Raw genomic sequence first — 24,188 nt, 5'->3', positions numbered from 1 at the left:
ATCATGATATGGTGTGAGTATTAATATCAGTAATATCAGAAATCAACAAACAAGATGAATCTTTTACAATGAGAGTCAAGTCTGTAATATGATAATCATTTATTAAAGACAAATGCAAAGACCTCATTCACCCCAGGCATTACTGATTGACTCCAAAGACAAATTTTACTACTACAGTGTAGGCTTCTCACTGGGAGAATTATCTGGGTTTTGCAGTTTTTCACAAAAGATCAATAAATGATACAACCCTCTGAATTGCCTATGTACATTTGTGACAGATCCTTTTAAATAAGTAATGGATAAAATTATAATGGGGATTTACAGGACTTTGGCACTACAGTGGTAGTTAGTGACATGTACTTTAGTCTGGTTTATGGGGTGTAGCATACGACAACTACCTGCTCACATCTACATTTTAGGATTCAACGATAATTTTTTAATTTTTGCTTTTTTTTAAACACAAACACTCTCATAAAGATTTCTGACTTCAAAAGATCATATCAGGACCAGTCATTTCTGTTTTGTGATGCAGTCATGTGTAGCGGTGCTGTTATAGAACAATCTTCACTTTGTCTGCAGACACTACTAAGCAGCCATGGGAGACTATGCACAATAGTTACACTGGACTAAACAAAAGTCAGCAGTGGTCATTTGTTTTTGTGAACTGGTTGTTCATTGCAGTGACAAAATACATTTTTTGCCAGAAAATCTTGGTTGAAGGTCATATTCTGCTGATGGTCACCGATTAAAGTGCGTTTATATAATAAAATTGATCTATGCATAAGGATTGTGACTGTAGATTACAGACGGTTGCTCATAGCAAAGGTCACTCAAGACAGGTTATACTGTTTTTGTTTTTATATTTCTTTTTTGTATGAACTTTTTAAGACGACGATTGTTCCTTTTGCCATCAATGCCTTTTCAATTGTTACACAACATTCCTCAAAGAAAAAACTTGATCATGCAGGCATTTTGTATTTCTATAAGAAAAAACTCGATCATGCAGGCATTTTGTTTTCTTCCAAGAATAAACTTGATCATGCCAGCATTTTGCAAGAAAACTATGGGTAGTTTAAAATGTCTGAGGTATTCCCTTCTGGACCAAACCAGAACAAGCCAATAACTGGATTTGACTGGAAACATTATCTTTTTGTATTTTCACTATTATTCACTCAATAATTTAAGGGTAATTTTAGCAAGACTTATGGCAGATCTGCTATTAGATTTAACAAAACTGTTACCTCTGAACTTGAGACCAGAAAATCTTGAGGTTTCTTTGTTTTTTCAAGTGCAATCCATTTATATGTGTGTGTGTGTGTGTGTGATTTAATTTTTAACGTAGCTTTAACAATTTTTCAATCATACTGCTACGATGTCTGCAGTGTGGCAGTTTATAGTGATACCTGGCACTGGGGCATCATGCCACAAACATAAAATCATATGTCCCACCCAGTCACATTATCCTGACTCCAGGCCAACCAGTTCTAACACTAACCTCATAATGCTGAGCGCCAAGCGAGGCAGCTGGTAGTACCATTTTTGTAAGTCTTTGGTATGACTCAGCCGGGGATCGAACCCATGACCTCCTGCATCCAAGTTGGATGCTCTAACCACTCAGCCACCGGAGTAGTGTAATCCATTCATAATAGTTTGGTCAAAGAACTTACTCTAGAACTAGCTTCATTCTGCAAAATCTCCTTTGGCATTTAGTCACAGTGACCTTTATCTTTGATCTTCTAATCTGCAAATCGATAAGCCTCTTCCATACCTTAACTGCATACAGTTCCAGTGGCTTAAGTGGTTAGAGTATCCACCTCGGATCCAGAGGGTCATGGGTTCGAACTCCGGCCAAGTTATATCAGAGACTTTATAAAAATGGTACAGAAAGCTGCCTCGCTTGGAGCTCAGCATTAAGAGGCTAGTGGTAGGACTGGTCGGTCTGATGTCAGGATAATGTGGCTGGGTGGAACATGTCTGTGGCATGATGCCCCAGTGTTTGACATCATTATAAACTGCTATACTGCAGACATCGTAGCAATATGACTGGAAAATTGTTAACCCTACATAAAAAATCCAACACCTACCCACACATTTATGTGCAAGTCCTCCACAAACGTTGGTCATGGGACATGGTAAAGGATTAAAGTTATTGTGCAATATCCACTTTTCTTCCTTCAGTCACAGTGACCATGACCTTTAATCTTTAGATGCCAAAATCAAGAGTCTTATTTCTTATCAAATGTGTAAGTCATCCACAAGTGAAGGTACACATACAAGAACTAAAGATTTTGTATAGAAGCCATATTTTATAAACATTTGGTATGGTGTCCTTGACCTTTGGCCTTTCCACCACTGATCAACAGTTTGATTAACCAAATACAAGCCATTAACAAATCCAGTCTGAGTCTGTAATGACAAAATAATGATAAGGTGCAGAAATCATTGATCTTATTTCAGTCACACTGACTTCAACTTTTGTCCTTATGACCCCAAAATCAAGATACAGAAACCGTTTTTTTTCTTCTATCCAGCATAATGGCATGGACCTTTGACCTTTCCACCTCAGATCAACAAACATTTTCATTAGCCAAATACAAACCATTAACAAGTCTAGAACAAGTCTGTGATGAAGATATAATGTTATGGTGCAGAAATCATTGATCTTATTTCGTTGACAGTGACTTTAACTTTTGTCCTTTTGACCCGAAAATAGTAATTATTTTTCCTTTATAAGATAACAAAAAAAATAAATGCCATGATACTTCCAATCAAATTTGGTCAAATGCTGTTGAGATTTTGAGAAAAAGACACTTAAAGGATTTACAATTTTTAATAATATTGGCCATATCTGATGGCAGATTGGCATCATTCGAAAAAAATTGAAAGGGCATCATGCCATAATGCTTTCTGTAAATTTCGGTAAAGTTCTATTAAGTGGTTTTTGAGAAGTACTTGTAACTCAGTGGACAATGGATGACTTGACAAATGACGCACCATAGATGAAGGACAATAATATCACAATGATACATCCAAAATATAAATTGTGTTCACAAGATTCTGTCATACACAGCATTCAGGTCAAAAATTCTAATAACAAGAAAGCCATGACATGTATGTCAAAACCATGACCAAAACATTGCTTTAAAATGTGTGACCTTGACCAACAACTTACTCGTCTCAGCTTCATCACAATTCAACCCAATTATGAAGAAAAAGTTACAAAAATATAAGCAAATAAAAAACAATATAAAATCCTCATGCACTTTTCTATTACAAACTGTGACTCTGACCAAGTTAAATGTCATCAATTTAATTGTCTATGCTTAATAATGATTCTTTTCAAGTAAAAACCAAATCAATCAAGGGGATTATGATATATTAGCAATGAAAAAGACAGAGCCCAAAACCTTAATGTCATTTAGTATAACTGACCCCGACTGTATGATAAAAGATGCAAGCATGCATGTCACCAAACGTCTTTCCTTCTTCTTGATCCATCCCAAGTATGAACACAACTTCAACAAAACCTTCATGCAAATATTCTATGACCATGACCTTGATTCCAAGGTAAATGGGTTGAGTGAACATGTGGTACAATGAACTGTTTTGGCTTTATAATGATTCAAGCCAAGTATAAGTAAAATCTGTCAAGTACTTTAGGAAATACAAGCAAACAAAAAAACTGTGACCAAAATTTAAACAAAGACTAACTAATGATGTGGACTAGAGTGACTGTGTTCTCTTTATCAAGTCTAAGAATAGCGGAGATTCTTTTATCCCAGTTTCTGAAACTTTCTCTGGGTTACTAGAACCTTGCCTGCAGCACAGTCTCACAAACGTTTTACATAAGTTTACTCTGTTCAATACAATTAATCTTCTAACAATATAAAACTAAATGATTACCTTTGACTGGTGAGTACTGCCATTGAAACATCAGTGTATTTGTGTGTCGTTTTGCGGCTGAGACTGTAGGCTAAATAGCAAATTCTCTGAGCCAATGGGCTGTGACCTCTGAAGAGAAAAATGAAAATCATTTAAGTAAATTAACGCCACCAAACACATGCAGAAATATTCCATTTCCTGTCTCATAACTCGCAATATTGATTTTTTTTAAATGTTGACAATTATGAGATGACCATAGTTTTAGTTTATTCTAGACTATAAGTAACTGCACATTGTTAGTGTCCATGGAGTTCCAGAGTTGTTGCAAATAGCACAGATCAGATTAAATAATAAAATGTTTTCAGAATATTTAAGTAGGAAAAAGTTAATCTTGTGTATATTCCACAGATAATGGTGTCCAATTATGTATGATTATTATATGTCAAGTTACTCCTTTAAGTTTCACAGAAAGCTTCACTTAAAAATGCTGTGAAATGAAATATTCTGTATTATTATGCTTGTTTGTGTCCATATCCATTTGTTGTTGTTGTTGTTGTGGGGTTTAACGCCATTTTTCAGCACGATGGGCTATACATGGCGGCCAGTATTAATGGTGGAGGAAGAACCCGGAAAACCCCGGAAAGAACCACCGACCCATGAGAAGCTACTGGCAAGCTTTCTCACATGCCCACATTGGCTGAATCTTAGACTCGAACCGCCGCAGACAGAGGTGAGATGGCAGTGATCCATAACGAAGAGCGCTTTAGACCACTCGGCCACTCGGGGCCCCTCCATTTGTAATTTGTGCAAAAAGAGGACACCAAGTTATATGCTCAACATTTTCAATGTGTTGATTTTCTCCTCATGGTCAAGTCAAAATATGAATCTCTGAGGTCAGTTTTATAAATATTCATTACATATAAGCTCAAAAGTATGCAACCAATGCAAGTTGTTTATATATATTAAATTTTTGACATATATGTAACACATTTGGGACCCATGATCTCAGTCAAGCATGATTTTTGAAGCAAATGATGTCTAACTCCAAGGGATATAATGGCATGTGTCGTAATTCTCAAGTTTATTCACTAAGAATAATGTACCATCATATATCTACACAATAAAAAATATGCAATAGAAAACCTCAGCAGCTTTATCCATAGACTTAAAAATTGATAACTTGAGAGTATGACAAATTTGTAAAGTTTCAAATGCAGAATTTGTCTTCAGTGCTCTATCAGCAACTATTCATATTTTCATGTAAAAGAATATGTTAATCACTTTTTTCATTAGCTGGTCATCAAGTAATAGCCAATGGTTGACATTTTCACTCTCAAGTCAGATGCTGCACTTGTAAATTGTCAAGTTTTCATGTCATTTTAAGCACCAATGTTTCTGAAGAAACATAAGCTTCTGAATGAAAATGTTTCTTGTCAACCAATTTTATAAAACAAAATATTAGTTTCTGAAAAATGAATTTTGGGTTTGAAATATGGACTGATAAATGTAATAAGGTCAAGCTGTGATATTTTCATGCAGAACTGGTTTATAGCACCATATAAAACAAGCTATTAAAAAAATGTATTTCCTCCTTAATCTTCCATGCTGAACACAGAATACAAGTCAATTGAAGCATCACAAAGCAATGGCATGTTTGATGAAAGCACTATTTCACAAAAGGCTTTTCCCCTTAAAAATGCATTTTTCTTTGTAATGAGTTTATTATATGCATAAATGAAAGAGAGATAGCAAAGGATTGTGCATTTTCATGGCTAACATGGAAACAGACACTGATGACTTGAGAGCATGCATTGCTGCAATTGTCTGAACTTCAAATTCATCTATTGACAAAATTTAGAAATACAATCTTGATACCATTCTATATCCAAAACAAATAAATAGGTAAATTGCTGCTTAGCAATTCATTTTATATTTAAAATGAATTAATAGATTTAATTGGATTATAATGGATTATAAACTGCTATTAGTGTACTCATCTTATTTTCCCATTATTTCTAGTTTGATTCTCTGGTCCAATCTGGTCATATTTAATACATACATATCAAAAGTTACAGAAATTTAAATGACTAAAATTCAAATCAGCCAGCATTACTGCAATAATCAAATGAACATGGCAAAAATATTTGCTATGACCTTGAAAACAAAATGAAAGGTTCACAATAACAGGAAATAATTTGTATTTACAGCCTCTAAGACAAAATCTCTTTCCCATCCAGTTTGTTATAGATAAAGATCTACCAGGGATAACTGTTCAAGTCCTTAAAAACAGCAAGCCACATATTTCTAGCAATCAATGCAATTAGAGACTGATTTTATAATCATGAAGCCACATATTACAAGCAATCAATGCAATTAGAGACTGATTTTATAATCATGAAGCCACATATTAACAACAATCAATGCAATAAGAGACTGATTTTATAATCATGAAGCCACATGCTAACAGCAATCAATGTAATTAGAGACTGATTTTATAATCATGAAGCCACATATTACTAGTAATCAATGTAATTAGAGACAGATTTTATAATCATGAAGCCACATATTACTAGCAATCAGTGTAATTAGAGACTGATTTTATAATCATGAAGCCACATATTACTAGCAATCAATTTAATTAGAGACAGATTTTATAATCATGAAGCCACATATTACTAGCAATCAATTTAATTAGAGACTGATTTTATAATCATGAAGCCACATATTCCTAGCAATCAATTTAATTAGAGACAGATTTTATAATCATGAAGCCACATATTACTAGCAATCAATTTAATTAGAGACAGATTTTATAATCATGAAGCCACATATTACTAGCAATCAATGTAATTAGAGACAGATTTTATAATCATGAAGCCACATATTACTAGCAATCAATTTAATTAGAGACAGATTTTATAATCATAAAGCCACATATTACTAGCAATCAATGTAATTAGAGACTGATTTTATAATCATGAAGCCACATATTACTAGCAATCAATTTAATTAGAGACAGATTTTATAATCATGAAGCCACATATTACTAGCAATCAATTTAATTACAGAGAGATTTTATAATCATGAAGCCACATATTACTAGCAATCAATGTAATTAGAGACAGATTTTATAATCATGAAGCCACATGCTAACAGCAATCAATGTAATTAGAGACAGATTTTATAATCATGAAGCCACATATTACTAGCAATCAATTTAATTAGAGAAAGATTTTATAATTATGAAGCCACATATTACTAGCAATCAATGTAATTAGAGACAGATTTTATAATCATGAAGCCACATATTACTAGCAATCAATGTAATTAGAGACAGATTTTATAATCATGAAGCCACATATTACTAGCAATCAATTTAATTAGAGACAGATTTTATAATTATGAAGCCACATATTACTAGCAATCAATTTAATTAGAGACAAATTTTATAATCATGAAGCCACATATTACTAGCAATCAATTAGTTAGAGACAGATTTTATATTCATTAAGCCACATATTACTAGCAATCAATTAGAGATTGATTTTATAATCATGAAGCCACATATTACTAGCAATCAATTAGAGACTGATTTTATAATCATGAAGCCACATGCTAACAGCAATCAATATAATTAGAGACAGATTTTATAATCATGATCCACATGCTAACAGTAATCAATGTAATTAGAGACAGATTTTATAATCATGAAGCCACATATTACTAGCAAACAATTTAATTAGAGACTGATTTTATAATCATGAAGCCACATATTACTAGCAATCAATTTAATTAGAGACAGATTTTATAATTATGAAGCCACATGCTAACAGCAATCAATGCAATTAGAGACTGATTATATAAACATGAAGCCCAGCGGCGTCGCTAGGGTTGGTGTCACCCAGTGCGGTAAACTCATGGTGTCACCCCTCCAGACTAGACCGAGCAGTGTGTGCTCTGTAAAATTTGCAATTTTTCATTTGGTGTCACCCCTCTGAGATGGTGTCACCCGGTGCAGTCCGCACCCCCCCGCACCCTCCTAGCGATGCCACTGATGAAGCCAAATATTATTAGCAATCAATGTAATTAGAGACAGTTTATAATCATGAAGCCACATGCTAACAGCAATCAATGTAATTAGAGACAGAGTTTATAATCATGAAGCCACATATTACTAGCAATCAATTTAATTAAAGACAGATTTTATAACCCTGGCAAACATGTTTACAACCAATTTCAGATAATGTTTTATGCTGTTTTAGTTTTAGCTTAATATAAAAGTGATTTCTTCTTATGCATAAACTGAACACATCTATCAATAATGCCATTTACAACTGTCCACTTGGTAATATTACACTTTTCAAGTTTTCTAGGTACTCAACTCAAGTTAGAGTATTTTACGTACACAACTAAAGATAATGATTTTCAAGTTTTCCAGGTTCACAACAAAAGATGATGAGTTTAGGGATTTCTTGGTGCAACAAAAGATAACGAGTTTTGAGTCTGACAAGTACACACCTACAAATAATGAGTTCAGAGTTTTATAGGCACACAACAAAAGATAACAAGATCAGAGTTTTCTAGGAACACAAGTAAAGATAAAGAGTTCAGAGTTTCTATGTGCAGTTTCTCATATAGATACTGAAGTTAAAATATCTTACATAAAAGCTGTATATCACCTCATTTTTTTAGTCTAGTCTGCATGTATCCCCCATCTCTTTCTTTCTGAAGCAATGTATACAAGTAACAGTACTGTGTCTCTGGGTCTTTCTGTGTCATTCAATCTCTCTCCCCCTCTCTCTCATATATTTATACAATTTTTTTATTTTGTGATTTTTTTAACTAGTAAACAAAAAGCCTATTCTTATAACTACCAATGACCACATTATGTACTGAACTGTGTTATAATTAAATCTAGGATATGTATAGAACCATGACATACTGAGAATAGGAAAATATATTGAACTGAAAAGAAAATAAAGACCGAACACTAAGCTTCACCTTGTTTTCTTTCAACCCATGTTGTTGAACATTAGTAATGGTGTTGGTCATGTTATCCAGAATGGTATCACATTTATATTCATAACTGTGTTATAATGAAGTACACTGTAATGAGGGAGAGCTCTATCTGTGTGTGTGCGTGCATGTGCATTTTACTGATTTCATTCAGCACAAAATAACCTCCCTCTCTAATTAGATCAGAAGTGTCACACAACATTATACATAGTGTAAAAGTTGTAACAGTATATGCCATAGTTTTGCAATAAATTCTTAACAAAATTACATTTTATATTTCTGCAAGTCAAATAAACTTGAAATTCCCACATCATTCATACTTACATATGCAACCTAATACTTTCCTTTCAAACAGAAAAATTTCCGTAACTTATTCCTAAAAAATCCTTCATACAAGTACATGTACTGATCTCATAAAATGATGATGTATTCAGTCAATATCAACTATGTAACTGGGACAGTTCCAGATGTTCTGTGCACACCTGAAATGATAGCACTTGATCAGTGACACTCACTCAAGCAAAAGCATATAAATCAAATGCACCCTGTTACAGAATTTACGACTAAGCCACTGGATGTATTCTCAAAGGCATGATTAATGCCTTTATGACCTTTACTCATTTGGTATCATAAATTTGCAACGGAAATATTCTACTGCATTTCAAAATATGCAATTAGTAAAATATCATTTTTGATGAATTCTTATCTAGAACCAACATTTGCATGTGAACTAGGTTACCTCATCTCATGGGCGACATCAAGGATATTGCGCATTCCTAAGTTACTGGGTGCTAAAAGGTCTTTCTGAAATTAAATACATTCAATTATGACCAGCAAATGGAATTAACTGATTAAGTATTACACTATGTCGGATCTATGTAAAATCACTACAAAGAAATTATCTTACTTCAAAAAGAATATCAGTAACTACATTCTAATGTGAGACTGCCACCAAGCATTTTCAAGAGCTGTGCTGGCTCAGTGGTGTGCGTGCTGCACTTGTAACTGAAATAATGCATATTTGAATCATACCAACAAACAAACCAGAGTTGGCTACCATTATTGTGTCCTTGAACAATAGTCCTGGCACATTGTTTTTACTTGAGTTGCTGTGCTCTCAAATGCCAAACCAATCCAAGCCACATAGTTTTAACTGCCAATACAAAAAATTCAGTTTTAATTAGGAGGGGGAGAAATACTTTAAATTTCTGATTCTGATGACTTATCTGCACATCAAACGATAATACAAAATCATAGCACAGGTATGAAGTGTCCAGCTTAAGTAGCAGCAGGGGGGGCGAATCCGACATTTTGTCCAAACGTCATTTGGCTTAATTAGTACTTTCTGCACTCAGCGGATCCGGTGTCGTCAGCGCCTGGTAAAAAAAAAAACGACGTCGTCGTCGTTGTCATCGTCGAGAGGCCAAATCGACAATTGTCCGGACGTCATTTGGTTTAATTAATACCTTCTGCGCGCCGATCCTAGCGTCGTCAGCGTTCGGTAAACACAGCGACGACCGCGTCGATGTCATCGCCCCCCCCTGCTGCTAAGTAGTTATTTACAATGAAAATTATTTACAACTAACCGAATATTTGGTCAAGTCCGATACGATATCGTGTCCGAGGATCATGTAAATTTATCGTTACAAATCCATGTGGGGTCGACTGAGCATGACTAAAAAAGTTTCGAAAAACATTAAAGTCCATGTCACCGCCGCACCATGTCTGCCAAATATTTCGTAGCGTGTGTGTATCAACGCCGTTGAATACAGCAAGAATATTACAGTTGTCTCTGATTACTTTTGGAATCTGAGTGTATCGTTGAGTGACATATATCACGTCGGTGTTTTTATGCCTGCCTCTGGAAAATATCCTAGCTGGGTTTTTTTGATTGTCTAACATAACATCATCGTACACGACTAGATTGTTGACGTCGCCATCAATATCATCGATACCTGGTGCATCATTGATATCTGTAATAAACTCAATAACATTTTTTTTAGCGATCGCTGATGCATTCTCGTTGAAATCTTTCAACACCTCGTAGCATCGTTGATCATCTACGCTAGGGGCGATTAAATACAACTTATCCCACTTCATCCATCTCATTATTAAATTAAGTAACAATTGCGTCTTGCCGGATCCAGATGGTCCGATGATAATCATCCGGATCGAGTTTGGTAACGCTGCAACATGCTTAACTGGTTCTCTTGTTTTAGTCGCTGAAAAGTCAATTATATTCATGTCTCTATACATAAATTATGGATCTATATTGTGTAAAGTGTAGAGTGCGTACTGGCACAAATGATATGACAACCGCTACAACAAAAAATAACAGATCGGCGCTTACTGGCAAGTGTGCACAATGCGGTGCAAAGAAATTTAGATTTATTTCTATTAGACCCGGAGATGTTTTAAAAAAAAGCGAGGAGGTGATATTGCAGCCAAGTTATCAAAACTCCCCGGAACACCATGGGCAAAGTATCCAGGAGAAAAACACCTCCCAGGATATAGCTACTGTGGCCCCGGAACGCGATTAGATATTAGACTCGATGATCAAAATCAGCCCAAACCCGGTGAGTACCCAATAAACGCTATCGATAAGGCGTGTCATGCTCATGATGTTGCTTACAAAAGTAGCGATCTGCAACAGCGTCATATCGCGGATGTAAAATTAATTCACGCGTTAAATGCTATTCCCGATAAATCCGTCAAAGAAAAATTGGCCTCATGGTTGGTAAAATCGGCTATGAAAGGTAAATTAATGATTGGAAGCGGAGCTTCTCGCGCTGGTAATTGAAAACGCTAGCGTTTATAATAACAACATGGAATCCATCTATTATTCTCCGAGAGGATACTGGAAAGGAAAGGCCGCAATTGGTAAACTCGCAAGCGCTGCAAAGGTAACAAAGGCCGTTGCGGCTAATTGGTTATCCAAACAGGCTATATGGCAAATTTATCTACCGCCACCTAAACAAATCAACTTTTCGCGCTTTGATGTCAGCGTACCCAATGAAGTTCATCAAGCTGACATATTATTTCTGCCGCATGACAACGGTTACAAATACGCGCTAACCGTAGTTGATGTTGCGAGTCGATACAAACAAGCGGAGCCGTTAAAAACAAAGTCAGCAACTGAAGTAGCCGCTGCGTTTGAAAGAATTTATCGAAGAGGTCCTCTGCGCTGGCCAAATCTATTACAAGTTGATCCTGGTAGTGAATTTCGCGGCGCTGTTTTATCAACGCTGAAACATCATAGCGTCGCGATACGACGAGGTCATACTGCACTACATCGTGATCAGGCAATTGTTGAACGATTCAATCGGACTCTTGCTGAACGGTTATTTGGGTATCAATACGCGAAGGAATTCATCCAAGAAAAACGATCTCGTGAATGGGTTAAAAGGTTACCAGGCGTAATTGGAGCGTTAAATAACGAGATTACCCGAGCAATCAACATGGAGCCCAGCGACGCGATTAAATACGAGTACATACCCGGAAGATCAAAAATAGATAGCGTTTCCAAGCCGATTCTCGGCGATGTCACTGTTAGATATCTATATGAACCAGGAGAGCTTGAAGGCGGTAAAAAAAGAGCTACTGATCCTATTTGGAGTGTTACCACACATAACATATCAACGATAACACGATCAACTGGTAGACCACCGATCTATAGACTGGATTCAACTGCTCCTCAGCGCGGATTTACACGCGAGCAACTACAAGTGATACCTGACGATACTCAATTACCCCCGCGTGGTCTTAACTAGCGCCGTTTCGTCTATTGCACTCAAGACAGGTCAACCTCACATTGTTTTTGACATGACCGAGACTGTTATCGATTCTGTCCACGGTAAATTGGCGAGCGTCTTTATCCGAATAACGCCAACTCATTATACAATTGCAACTCGCGCAGTGATTATTCTGTTGTTGTCGTAACGCAATTATTAATTCGGCATCAATATCAAAACGCCGCTGTTTTTTTTTATCCTGTTGGCGGTAACCCGAGAGTTTTCTATCAATGACGCTTGCATCGATGACTCCGTCAGTGACCCCGTCACCGGCTTCGTCACTGACTCCGTCAATAACAATTCTTCGAAGCTGATTTATCCTCCGTACTCTGGACACTGCAAGATAGACTAGATTGGACCATTCGATGCGATTATCAACTATCCAAACAATTGTGTCCGTGATGGTTAGTCCCTGCGAGGAATGTATTGTTGTTGCGTATCCTAGCGTCCACGGGGATTTATCAGCACGTAGCGCGTCCTCGACGACGCTGATATCAACGAGCACAATATCATTCAGCACGAGAATTTGTTTTTCTGTCCGGCCCGGGATTTCAACTTCAATGTTCTGCCGCCGTGTATCCGCGGGTCTATAACATAACGGCACTGGACGCGTTGGAAACTTTTCCTTATGCAACGTAAACAACTTCCGCTGAAGTGTGTCCCTGACTATCTTTCTACTCGCTACAATCAAATCGTTTGGTCTCCATGTTTCCCAGAATTCATTTAACGGCGTTTCCGGAATCACCTCACGGATTATTTCACACTGAATTCTATCCGGCTGTAATCTGATTAATTTTTTAACCCCGCGCAGTTGTTCATCAAGTGCCCGGTAATCAGTATCGGTTTCTTCATAATAGTCCACGAACCCGCTCAACCAATCATGTGGACCCTCGCCGACAAATGGTGGTGGTTGGCCATGGTCGCCACACATGATCACCGCTGTATTTGCGCGCAGCAACCAATCAAGAAACATTTGTAAAACATCTAACGAAACAGTACATATCTCATCCCAAATGATAACCCCAGGAATAAATTTTTCACCCATTCGATCAGGAGTCCACTCACCGCCACTGTATCGAAAAAAGCTGTGATAAGTAACGGCGTCAACATTTCGTTGTTTTATCTCTCGCGCTAGTCTATGGGTCGGTGTAAGCACGATTATACTTGCCCGCGTTCGAAATAATTCAATTGCCCGAGTCGTCTTTCCTGACCCGCCACAGCCGCTTAAATAAACTGTTTTGTGTCTACAAATTGGATCAGAACACGGTGGTGCATTAGACCATTCTGATAATTTATCACCGCGTAAGTAATTGTTTTCAACGGTGACATCTGCTGACGGGGAATAATCGCGTCGTATTTCATTTTTAATTCTCCATGTACCCCAACTCTCGTCCGGACTAGTAAACTCGGCTACGTTTTCCTTATACGCTATGTCAACATAAAACGAATCAACGGCTACTCTAACCACGGTGTCGGGGAATCTATTTATCATCGAGAATAAATTGATAGCGGCGTAACCCAGCATAGACGCCCTCAAATGCGGGTATGCCGGGCTGTCTCCGTCGCTGTAGGTAACAACTGTACCCAACCTTGTTCCATTGGACAAGAAAGCTGTTTCGCAGTTCACGTATCTATTTTTCGCCACTGCGTCCTTGATTACGAAATCATATTCTGCGTCATCTATAATCAGCCGTGAGCAATATCGTTTGTAATCGCAGTTTTTTCCACCTTGTGTGAACTTACCAATTATTCTTCTACCGAGATCTTTTGCCTCGCGGTTTCGTTGGTTGAATATCCTTCTGGACCATTCGATGATATATTCCTCGTCGGCATCGATGTGTTTTTTGGACTCGTCAATTATGCTATCTAGACGCTCCGGTTCTGGTAACCAGACTTCAGTCTGCGCCCGGTATGATATAATCGCGTCACTAACAATCAACGAAACTAGCATGCTACAATCAATCATAAACCGTAGCAGCGCTATTGGCAACCACTTCTTTTCAGCCATGTGTCTACCGATCCAAATATAACAACAGCAATGAAGTCCTGCCGCGAATTCAAATGATACTATGCGAGCGAATCCGGTTAAATCAAAATCAGGCAGTGGTCCATTAATAGCAACACGAGTCATTTCATGTCTGGGGTGTCCAAATCGTTTGAAATACTCAGCGGCGGATCCATACCCGAGAAAACTCGCTGGATAACAGGCAACCATATCAACGGAAATCATAGCGTTGCGGTTGTATTCAGTGTTCCATAGTCCACCGTGATAGTATTCCAAACAACTGGATTGTACATCCGGTAGAAATTCCTTGCGTGTTGGACTCCACGCATTTTTCCTCGCTGCAACATGAGCCGCAACCGATGGAATCGTAAAACAATTTGTTAGCAGTTGTTCATCATGCTCTTCAAATTCTATGGCGGTTTTTTTTATCCTGTTGTGAAACGCTTCAGTGCGATATAATTCGCCGTTTGGTCTTACAAACTGATCAAAGGTATCAGCGCTGCGAAGTAACCACACTGATACAGGGTCGTTTTTACACAAATAAGCGATAGCATCAAATAGTTTTCTCTCCGCGAGAAACCCGTTCTCTTCCAGGAATTCCCCCGGGATATACTTTACCGTTCTATCCCGTGGAAACACTGTGATCGCGGGCGTCCACGCGTGTTCGTTATGATCAATAATTTTGATTGGGGATCCATTTGATTTGTACTTCGATTCGTATAATACTTCACCGGTTATCGTTGTAACGGTTATTGGAAATCTCAACGACGTTTCTAATCTCGCTATGTCGCTGATGGTTGCTCCACGCTCGCGCACTGTCTCCTCCCACCGGTTGATTTTGCTACGTCGTAAATCAGTCAACTTGTTTCCTCGACACGCATTTGTAAAATGCTCTGTTACTCGTTCTGCTACACAATTTATCCCTGTTGACTGTTTCATCGGCGCTAGTTTTCCGATATCAGGTTTCTTATTTAACGGGTATATTCCATAAACAACTGCTGTTTCAGGATACGCTCGTTCATAGTATGGTCTGTCAATTCCGGTTAACAACCCCGGCTTGGAGTCGCGGCTAACAATGACTGTTTTCTTTTCGCTGAGAACTGGTTCAAATTTATCACGTATGATCCAATCACCTGATTCCACCCGGACAATGAATTTTACTCTGAAGAAATACCTTTTACCATCAAGTTGTGATATTATCGTTGCTGCGCGGTTGTCGTTCATGGTAGCATCAACAACGCCATCAATTCGAAATGTTGACCAACTATGAGATGCACCATCACGCTTGAATTCATCGATACAATCGCGTATTTTACTCAACAGGGTTCTATCGTTTATTAACGCTTTTGGTGTGTCCTTGAGGACTCTATCGAAATTGAACTTAATATTTTTCCGGGGCTTAATTGCTGCTAATCTCTCGAACTCATCCATATAATTAAAACAAGTATTTAAATGAAAGAATATAGTATAATGAATCACTGCAAATGGTTGATGATTGGGTCGACAACCCCGTGCAATAAATCATGTAGAGGTGAATTCTGCGGGTATCATTTACAAAGCGTTCGTAATGGTTCTCTTGGCCCCCTCCCGTGCTTGGTTTGCCACGTCGGTGTAAGAGGAAAATCGCAGTTGTGTATTAATTGTGGCGGAAAGCGATACAGGGAACTAAAACGCTATTATGACAAGCGAATTAAAAACGCCGTCATTGACCCCACCGCTGACTTCGTCATCAAAACCCCCCAAGACTACGTTGAAAGATTTATAATTAAACCAAATAATAAATTAGACAAATAGTATTATTATATAAATGGACCAAGAATTTCAGCCGCATCCTGTGCTCGTCAATTACGAGGCATCTCGCGATGGCATTGTTAGAAACCGCAAACTGAAGAAGCCGGTTGGTACCGTAAGTAATCAGGGGTATCTGATGTTTGGTGCCGGAAAGAAGAAGTACCATGTTCATAGGGCGGTATTTGAAGCATTCAACGGATTAATCGAAAATGGACTTGTGATTGATCATATTAATAATAATAAGACTGATAATTCTCTTATAAACTTGCAAGCTGTCTCGCAGAGTCAAAATACCAAAAAAGGCCAAACCGGTAAATACCCAAAGAAAGCAAAACCCATAAAGTCATTTGATACAACAACTCACGAGGAAAAAATATTTCAGTCGATGAATGAAGCCAGTAGATACTTTGACATTTGTATCGCCTCAATACGAAAAGTAGCAGAACGAGTATATCAAACAGCAATCTCAAAAAAGACCGGGCATAGAATTCGATTTTCATATGTAGATACGAAGTCACCGGCGCCTATGGCGCTGACGAAGTCGCCATGACAATAAATTGTCCATTCCGGAAGAAAACGAATTATTAAACACCTTCGGAATTGATACGCGGGGGTTTCATTTTTTTTTATTTAAAAACAAGATGTTTTATAGGAATAATGAATATCGAAGACATCAATAATATATTAGCCGAGATTTCAAAATTAAAAAATCAAGGAATTGAATTATCTGATGGTCTCGACAGTGAAAAAATATTATCCGATTATGAAATTATTAACGAACAGTCGAAACGGGGGCGTTTTACCCTGGCCCGCGAGTACTTTTTTGTAAAACGATTACAACATACGATTAATGAAAACTTGTACCACAATGACGCAAATGCATTCATTGGACTATTTACTGCCGCTGAAATAATACGAAAAAAACTCGGACGTGTTTATGAACGACGCCGGGAGATTTCTAGCAAGATTAAAAACATTAGAAGGATTATAGACGAAAACTCCGGCGAGAAATTAGAAATTGCTTCGCAATTGCAATAATGGTAGGCGAATCACTTACTACTCGGCTAGCCAGAGAGCGGCTAGCGGCGCTTAAAAAGTTCATACCGTTACGAGACAGGGTCCGAGAGCAACTTCAAACGCGGCAGCAACTACAAACCGATTTTACTGTTGGAAGCGAACAACTCTTTGCCCCGGTAACTAAAGCGACCAAAGATGTTACGGCGGCAACTGTACCCGTCCTCGATGCGCTTGAAAAGATAGCGGCTCAGACCGAACAAACAAAAAGGTCTTTAGAAACACTAGCGGCTGCTGCAACACGGAGGCCACCACCACTCGCTATAACCGAACCACAAGAACCTTATGTTACAATGGCCGACGAGGAAGAACTAGGCGCCACCGCAAGAGAACCAGAAGAAGAAATACCGGAAGAAGAAATACCGGAAGAAGAAATACCAGAAGAAGAAAAAGAGAGGAATATACCCCGTAATGTACTTAAGAAGAGCACAATAGATCAAATTAGAGACCTCAGGGACAGGAGGGAAGAATTAATTGATTTTACTGCCTCCAATTTTGCTAAGAGCATACGAGATAAGGAGCATATCAATAGCGGTTACAAGAAAAGTATAAAGTCGTTAAAGGATTGGACAAGAATAGTGTATTTAGCGAGTAAACACGAGAATGCATTACTACGTGGTGATGGCCCCGATTACGACGCATTCCACAATAAAGTAAAAAGTAGAATACCAAAAAAAGGAAAAGGATACTCTGTTGGTAAAGAATCCTACGGCGTTACCTGTCCTAACAGTGTTCTCAGTGATATATCACGGCTAGAGGTACTAATCGGAGGAAAACGAGCCGGAAATAACTCTCCGGAAATAATCAATGAGGCCGCCGATATTTGCAAGCGGTTATTTACGGGTGGTATCATGGACGTTAGTGCGTATCGAACGCTCATAGACGAACTCGTGGATGATTAAAAAAATATAAAATTATAAAATTATAAAATTATTATCGTTTTTGACTGTTTTTGGCCATTTTTTGCCATTTTTTGACTGTTTTTAACCGTTTTTTGGCCATTTTTGGCCATTTTTTGGTCGTTTTTGACCGTTTTTCGAGGACAAAAACCCCAGGAAATCATTTAGAGAAAATCGATGTTTTTGCTGAAAAATCGAAAAAAAACGACTATAGGCAACAAAAAACGACCAAAAATGACTAGAAATCAGGAAAAAACCGGAAAAAAACCGGATTTTTATCGAGGGCAAAAACCCCAGGAAATTTTGATAAAATTTATTCCGGTTTTCCACACGGCGGTGGGAAAGGGGAAAGGGGTGATCACAATCACTGGTGATCACAATCACTAATTGAAAAACCGGTGTTTTTATAATAAAGATGATCATACACTACAACCACGATAAACCAGTACTCGTCTACGTGGTAAACTCGCGATTGCCTGTTTACCGCGCGTACTATGGAGATGGTCTCGGTAGCACCATTGCGGGGTTATTTACAAGAATGGCCCCAAAAGTAGCGCCGTTAGCCAAACAATTAGGAATGAAGGCTATTGATGTTATTCGTGATAAGGGTATTAGTGCTATTGGAGATGTTGCCGGAAAGGCGCTTTCAGCCGCGCGGGATAAACTAATGTCATTGGTGAGAAAAAGAAAACAGAAACCACCGGTGATGCCATCAACGACAGTGATGCCTGCAAATGTCAGTAAAGTAATAAATAACGCCGTGGAAGAAAAACTAGAGTCGTTGGCGACGACTCCGCCAATGGCGACTTCGCCATCCGCCGATGCGGCAACCAACGCGCTCATGAACGCGATAGCGGGAAGTGGTCTACGACGAAAACGACGTTGATGGATTTCAATTGAAAACATCAACATGAATAATAATAAAATGTTTGCGCGAACCGCTGATCCCGCGTTTGATATGGATGCCCCAGTGCGCAGGGATGATTCTGTCCGTGATTATCAATATTATTCTTATTATGCAGCGCAACCTGACCTACGATCGCGAATTGAACTTCAAGTCCAAGATACCAGTAAATACTTTCTGCCGTGTGAAGCGTTTATCGAAATTGAGGGAGAACTCGTGACAAATGCCGCCGATAATGCACCATACGCAGATGACCATCGTGTTCGAGTTGGCTTCGTCAACAACGGTATCATGGCGTTATTTGAGAGCGCCAGATATCTTATTGATGGGCGAGAAATTGAATCAATAGAACGCGAGGTTGATGTTGCAACGACGATAATTGGGTTAGTGAGATACTCGGATGATTATACAAGATCGGCGGGCCCATCTATGATGTTTGCGAAGGACACCGCTAATAGCGCTGATCATCTTCAGTACATCAACGTGCTGGCGAAAAAAGATATCGCAGGTGATCAGGCTGAAGCAGCCAATCCAGACCGCAGAGCAAAACCGGACGCTGATTTCACTGTTACAAAAAGTCTTAACGATAATTACAATATGGGATTCGCAGCACGAGTAGGAATGTTGCAAGGACCACGCCGAAAGTTTTCATGCGCGATTCCACTCCATCACATATTTGGATTCTGCAGAAATGTTAGAAAAGTCATCTATGGGGCTAAGCATACAATTGCCCTGACGCGAAGGGGCGATGATAACAATGCAATATGGCATGCTGCTGGCGTCGCTGCCGGTAAAGTCATTTTAACTAAAATGGCATTGTGGATGCCGGTGCTGACTCCATCAGTTACCACGGAAGCACGATTGTTAGCATTTATGGAACAGGGAGGAAAATCGTTGTTGAGTTGGCTAGCGGTAACAACTGATGCTAAAGAGGATAACGTCGCCGATACGTTTACATGGCACCTAGCATCAAAACAGGGTGTTTCAGCCCCGCGTCATATATTCATAGCGCTACAGAATAGGGAACGATTGGGCAGTCAAGAACGCAGCCATATGATATTTGATCAATTAGGAGTCAGGGATGTTTCGCTGAGAATAAACGGACAACAGGAACCATCCGAGGATATACAGCTTAATTACGGCGACAACCACATCGCACGTGTGTATCATCGATTGCTGTCGTATATGGGTCGTGATCAAAACGTCGACACTGGTTTGCAAATATCACAACTTGATTTTAAAAAGCTGTATCCGATTTATTATTTTTCGTTGGAACATCTTGATTTAACGAGACAATCCGTCGTTGATATACACTTCCGAGCTCATATAGCCCCAGGTAATGTTAATTATAGAGCGGTTGCTGTCATTCTCAGCGATAAATCAATGCTGCTAGAAGGTGTTGGTGGACGAATGAGAATCATTGATGCACCAGTGGAAAACATGTAATTGAAAGCACAAACGCGTTTACAATAAATGTCGTATAGTGTCGTCAGTGTAGAGTTGACTGATGGTCAAGTCAAGAAATTACGATCAAAGTCGGCTAAACAATGCGGAACCACAATAACGCTGAAGCCGTCGCAGATGGCGGGTGGTAATCATAAGATATCGTTGACGGCGCGTCAAATAAAACATTTCAATGATGCAATGAAGAATAAAAAGGGTGTTCAGGTAGATTTCTCGGCCGCAGCAATTAAAAACATGGAAAAGACCGGTGGGATATTTCCGCTGTTAGCTGCGATTCCAGCGTTGATTGCCGCGGCCGCACCAGCAATGGCTAAGGCGGCTGCGTTAGGAGCCGTTGGTACCGCGGCGGGGATGGCATTGAAGAAGGCAACCGGGAAAGGCTATAAAAAAAAACGATCCGTGGCCGGAAAGGGTCTAAGACTACCGGGAACCCCGTATTCATGGTACTCGGGAAAGGGTCTAAGACTACCGGGAACCGTTTATTGACTCAGGAGTCTATGACCCCCATGTCTAATTTTGATTTAATAGACGCCGCAGACGCGCTAGCGATAAAAAACTTCAGAGGTGTTTTTATGAGGGATCAATTACCGGCGGCACCAAGGAATATTGAAACAGGCATAATTAACCTCGATGGGTCCTCCGGAGCGGGAACTCATTGGGTTGCATACGCGATTGATCCGCGTGCAATCGTCTATTTTGATTCATACGGGTTAGCCCCGCCAAACGAGTTCATGCGGTATATCCGGACGTGTTCAGCCCGGGTTTTTTATTCCACGCTGCCAACACAGCAGTTAAGCGACCCGCCGATATGCGGCCGTGAAGTATTGAACGTACTCGCGGCGATTTCATCATCGCGAAAACCACCTTATGTGGTTGTAAACGAATACACTAGTGGGGTCGTAGAGGCCCGGCGGGTTAATTAGAAACGCTGTTTTTTTTTACAATAACGATGATTGATATTTGGGGACGACCTATATCGGCGCTGAAAGGATCCACGGAAACGCCCGCCACCGATGACATAAAAAAACTAATCGAGGATGAAATCGCTGATACGTTGAATTTAACAAGTGTTGACCCAGGTGAAATAGTTGTATTTCAAGACCGCCAGGGTAAATTGAAATCCAGTAATGTGTCGCTGGATGACGTTTTAACACGACGGCGTGATGCCGCCGAGGACACTATCGCGCTGTATACCAGCGACGGACGACTCAAGCCGGGTGAACATCTGTCGACGATAACATTAGTCAAAGACGGTTTTATAAGGTTGAATAGATCGGTGACCGAACTTGACGCGCAGGTGAAAAAATCTGTCACCGATATACAACTCACTACCGCTAGTTTTTTCGGGACCCCGACGGTAAGCGAACCGAATCTTGCAACAATAAAAAATACTATTTCGGAGTTTACAACGCTGTCGGGCCAATTTTACACGTTACGAAAAAATTTTAACAGGATCGATGACAACTTTGATAAATTCTTTGGTAAAAAAAATACCAAGCTGGATGAAATCACAACAACTATAAATGATATCACTGCGTATGGACAGGAAATAAAAACAATCAAAACTGATGTTGCAGCGAACAAAGGGAGTGTAGACGTGCATGAACGGGAAATAGAAATAATCGGCGCTAATGTTGCAACGATCATAAATAATGTAGACTCGCATACAGGGGAAATAGGAACGATCAAAACTGATATTGTAGCGAACAAAAGGAATATAGACGCGCATACACAGGACATAATGACAATCAGAGCTGATATTGAAGCGAACAAAAAGGGTGTAGACGTGTATAGAGGGGAAATAGGAACGATCAAAACTGATGTTGCAACGAGCAAAAGAAATATAGACGTGTATGGACAGGAAATAAAAACAATCGAACTTGATGTTGCAGCAAACAAAAGAAATATAGACGCGCATACAGGGGAAATAGAAACGATCAAAACTGATATTGTAGCGAATAAAAAAGGTATAGACGTGCATGAACAGAGAATAGGAACGATCAAAACTGATATTGTGGCGAACAAGAATAATATAGACGCGCATGAATGGAGAATAGAAACAGTCAAAACTGATGTTGCAGCGAACAAAAAAGATGTGGACGCGCATACACGGGAAATAGATACACTCATTACTAAGGTTGCAGCGAACAAAAAAAATATAGACGCGCATACAGGGGAAATAGATACACTCATTACTAAGGTTGCAGCGAACAAAAAAGATGTGGACGCGCATACACGGGAAATAGATACACTCATTACTAAGGTTGCAGCGAACAAAAAAAATGTGGACGCGCATATACAGGAAATAGATATACTCATTACTAGGGTTGCAGCGAACAAGAATAATATAGACGCGAATTTGCGGAGAATAGAAATAATCGGAACTGATGTTGAAGCGATTAAAGACGGACTACCGAGAGTAGCAGAGCAATTCGAAAAAATAAAAATCCCTCATGAGAACATCATCAACACAGTATACACAATTCGGCATGGATCATTCGATTGGACTCCTACACAGAATACAGTAAATACTACCGCAACTGTTAAGGGCATTTATCGATTGACACTGGTTTCAATGATGCAGTTTAATATATTATCGTCGAGTTCATCCGGGTTTAACAATACAATATCAACAATTATAGACAAGAACGCAACTGAACAGTTTACAATTTATGCCGTTGATGGAAATTTAGCCCGGGCAAACATCACATGGTATGTGGAATTTGTAGCGAATCTAAGTAATTAAAAACACTAGCTCTTTTAGAATAAAATGACCACCAGGGTAATTGAATCAGAGGTATCACCGACGTCACATCAATATCGATTCGATACCGCAAAAGAATTCTCCGCGAATTTGAAAACGCTTTCCGAACAATACCGCGCAAAAATAAAAAAATACCGCAGAAAAATAACCACCATCGACGCGGTCGTGTACTCGGTGTCGGGTATAGTAACTGGCGCCGGTGTTATTTTATCCACGGTGACCACGATAGCCCCGATCGCTGTTCCAATCGCTATCTCCGCGATGACAACAATTGCTGGAGTCGCCAACGCAATCACTAAAAAGATATCATCGTATTTTCAGAAAAAACTCGACGAGTATACAGTAAAACATCAAATAGTATCCGACGCGTACTCGAAATTATCCGGGTTGATCTCGTTATCGATTGATAATTTGTTCATATCCGATGTTGAATTCTCCACGATGGTCCAGTTGTATAGCTCCGCGATGTCAAAAATCGAGGATTTTCAACTGGAAGCCGGAACCACCTGGTTGTTGAAATTAGACACTAAAAACAACGAATAATAATAATGTCGCTGAACCCCGAAGGGTCTCAATTACTTCAGCGGATCGCGGAGAA

The 24,188-nt window shown here is 39.0% G+C and overlaps 1 protein-coding gene across 3 annotated transcripts in view; it reads right to left on the bottom strand.

The window, feature by feature from the left end:
* LOC149795762 (glycerol-3-phosphate acyltransferase 1, mitochondrial-like) overlaps window positions 1–24,188 on the bottom strand; it is a 102,443-nt gene that overhangs the window by 57,155 nt on the left and 21,100 nt on the right. For all 3 annotated transcript variants that reach the window (XM_089965669.1, XM_089965670.1, XM_089965671.1), the window contains exons 4-5: window positions 9,638–9,702; window positions 3,904–4,011 (exon numbers count right to left, since the gene is read on the bottom strand). In XM_089965669.1, coding sequence (XP_089821795.1) covers window positions 3,904–4,011; window positions 9,638–9,702 — 173 coding nt within the window. The remainder of the gene's footprint in view (window positions 1–3,903; window positions 4,012–9,637; window positions 9,703–24,188) is intronic.

The sequence above is a fragment of the Sinohyriopsis cumingii genome, chromosome 7 (assembly GCF_028554795.1).
Source record: "Sinohyriopsis cumingii isolate HCF-2022 chromosome 7, ASM2855479v2, whole genome shotgun sequence".
NCBI classification, from domain to species: Eukaryota; Metazoa; Mollusca; class Bivalvia; order Unionida; family Unionidae; genus Sinohyriopsis; species Sinohyriopsis cumingii.
Note: the sequence above shows the minus strand (reverse complement) of the source record. Positions and strands in the feature narration are given on the sequence as shown.